The sequence below is a fragment of the Phytophthora parasitica genome, assembly GCF_000247585.1.
Source record: "Phytophthora parasitica INRA-310 unplaced genomic scaffold supercont2.203, whole genome shotgun sequence".
NCBI lineage: Eukaryota > Oomycota > Peronosporomycetes > Peronosporales > Peronosporaceae > Phytophthora > Phytophthora nicotianae.
Genome location: NW_008649189.1, coordinates 21,799 through 23,190, shown reverse-complemented (window position 1 = coordinate 23,190; position 1,392 = coordinate 21,799). Strand labels below are relative to the sequence as shown.

At 48.3% G+C, this 1,392-nt stretch overlaps 1 protein-coding gene across 1 annotated transcript; it reads right to left on the bottom strand.

The window, feature by feature from the left end:
• Positions 1–255: 255 nt before the first annotated feature.
• Positions 256–1,366, bottom strand: PPTG_19858 (hypothetical protein; the record flags this gene model as incomplete). The annotated part of the gene is made up of 5 exons (XM_008918434.1): positions 256–281; positions 341–641; positions 709–1,127; positions 1,200–1,245; positions 1,310–1,366. The coding sequence occupies 5 exons, from the start codon at positions 1,364–1,366 to the stop codon at positions 256–258; spliced, it is 849 nt and encodes a 282-aa protein (XP_008916682.1).
• Between the last annotated feature and the right edge of the window lie 26 nt (positions 1,367–1,392).

Here is a 1,392-nt window from a genome sequence, read left to right as displayed (position 1 = left end):
ACATTGTCTGCTTCATTTAGGCGAACAGCAAGCAGTCTGAGCGCTAGATCTGCTCTCCTGATAACTACAGGGTGGTCTGAAATGACTTTGTTGATTGTCCCGAGCTCTTGATTACTGGTAGAATCATCAGACAACGCAAGGCTTAACCCATTCAACTCCAGTGCGCATAAAGACCCAGGGCTTCGTTTCGAAACCTTGTCGACGGCATTCACTCCCACCTTCCGAATTTCACATCGAAAGTTATCCGGTATGATCTCAGCTAGCCGCAGCAGCGTTAGTACCTGACGCAAGCAGAGGCCATCAATACTATTCGAATCAGCCGTCGAATACGATGCCTCACTGGGTTCTCCATAGCACTGCTGTTCTTTTGGGCATAGTGCTGCTTTAATAGTATGCTCGAGATCAAGATTTACTTGAATCACGTCAATAATCACCGAATATGCTGACGGGATCAGAGCGCGCAGTTGTTCGTGGTTGTGATAGATCGGTACTCGTATGTTCACTTCAGTGCGGCCAAGCGTCGTAGTCGCGTTTAGCCCTGGAATAATTACTTGCACCGACTCCGTTCGAGATAATGCCACTGTGCATGACAACTCATTGGACTTGGTATCAAACGCGGCGTTCACAAACACACTTCCATTCTACAGCAGAAACGACAACATTAGTGCCTCGGAATCTGTCGAGCTATGTGATTGGTGTCCGCTTTACCTTTATGTTAAGCATTGGGGTCACTACATCTTCGTCTTTCTGGACAATATCCACCGACATAGAGCTCACACCCAGCTCGATAGCGTGTACACTGCGGAAAAGAAACATCAGTCGTGGAAACCACACACGAACTCCATTCCATATCGGGTGTTGAATGTCGTTGAGGCCTATTGATGTTTCCAGCGTCTGCCAAAATGGAGGCGACGCTGAGACTTCTCGTCTCTGCGGGGTCGTTGCTAGGTCGGCAGTAGATTTGACCACCAGCAAGTGAATAGAAGATAACAGCACTACAAGGAGTTTCTCTTCTTTAGGTGCGCGTAGGAAGTTCCACAACTGTGGCCAGAGCGAGATCTTGACCGTCGCTGTCATCACCGAAATTTTCGTGTGCGGGTCGACTGCGATGTTCCTCAGCAAGCCGGCTAGGCAAATAATGAAAAAAAAACTGAATTAGCTACGTAGTTTCGCTGACTAAGACTAAGCTGCCCTTGTACCTTTCACGATCAGCGTGAAGATGGAGCATACCAAAAGGCGCCATAGCTGCCGATGAAAAGGTTTTATCAACACGCTAACGACCCAATACGTCGACTGTGATGTCACGTACCTCGAACACAGCCACGAGTAGCAAAATGCTTCCTGCTAGTGCTACTTGAAGCCCCATATTTTGCCGGCACAGTGTGCGCGATG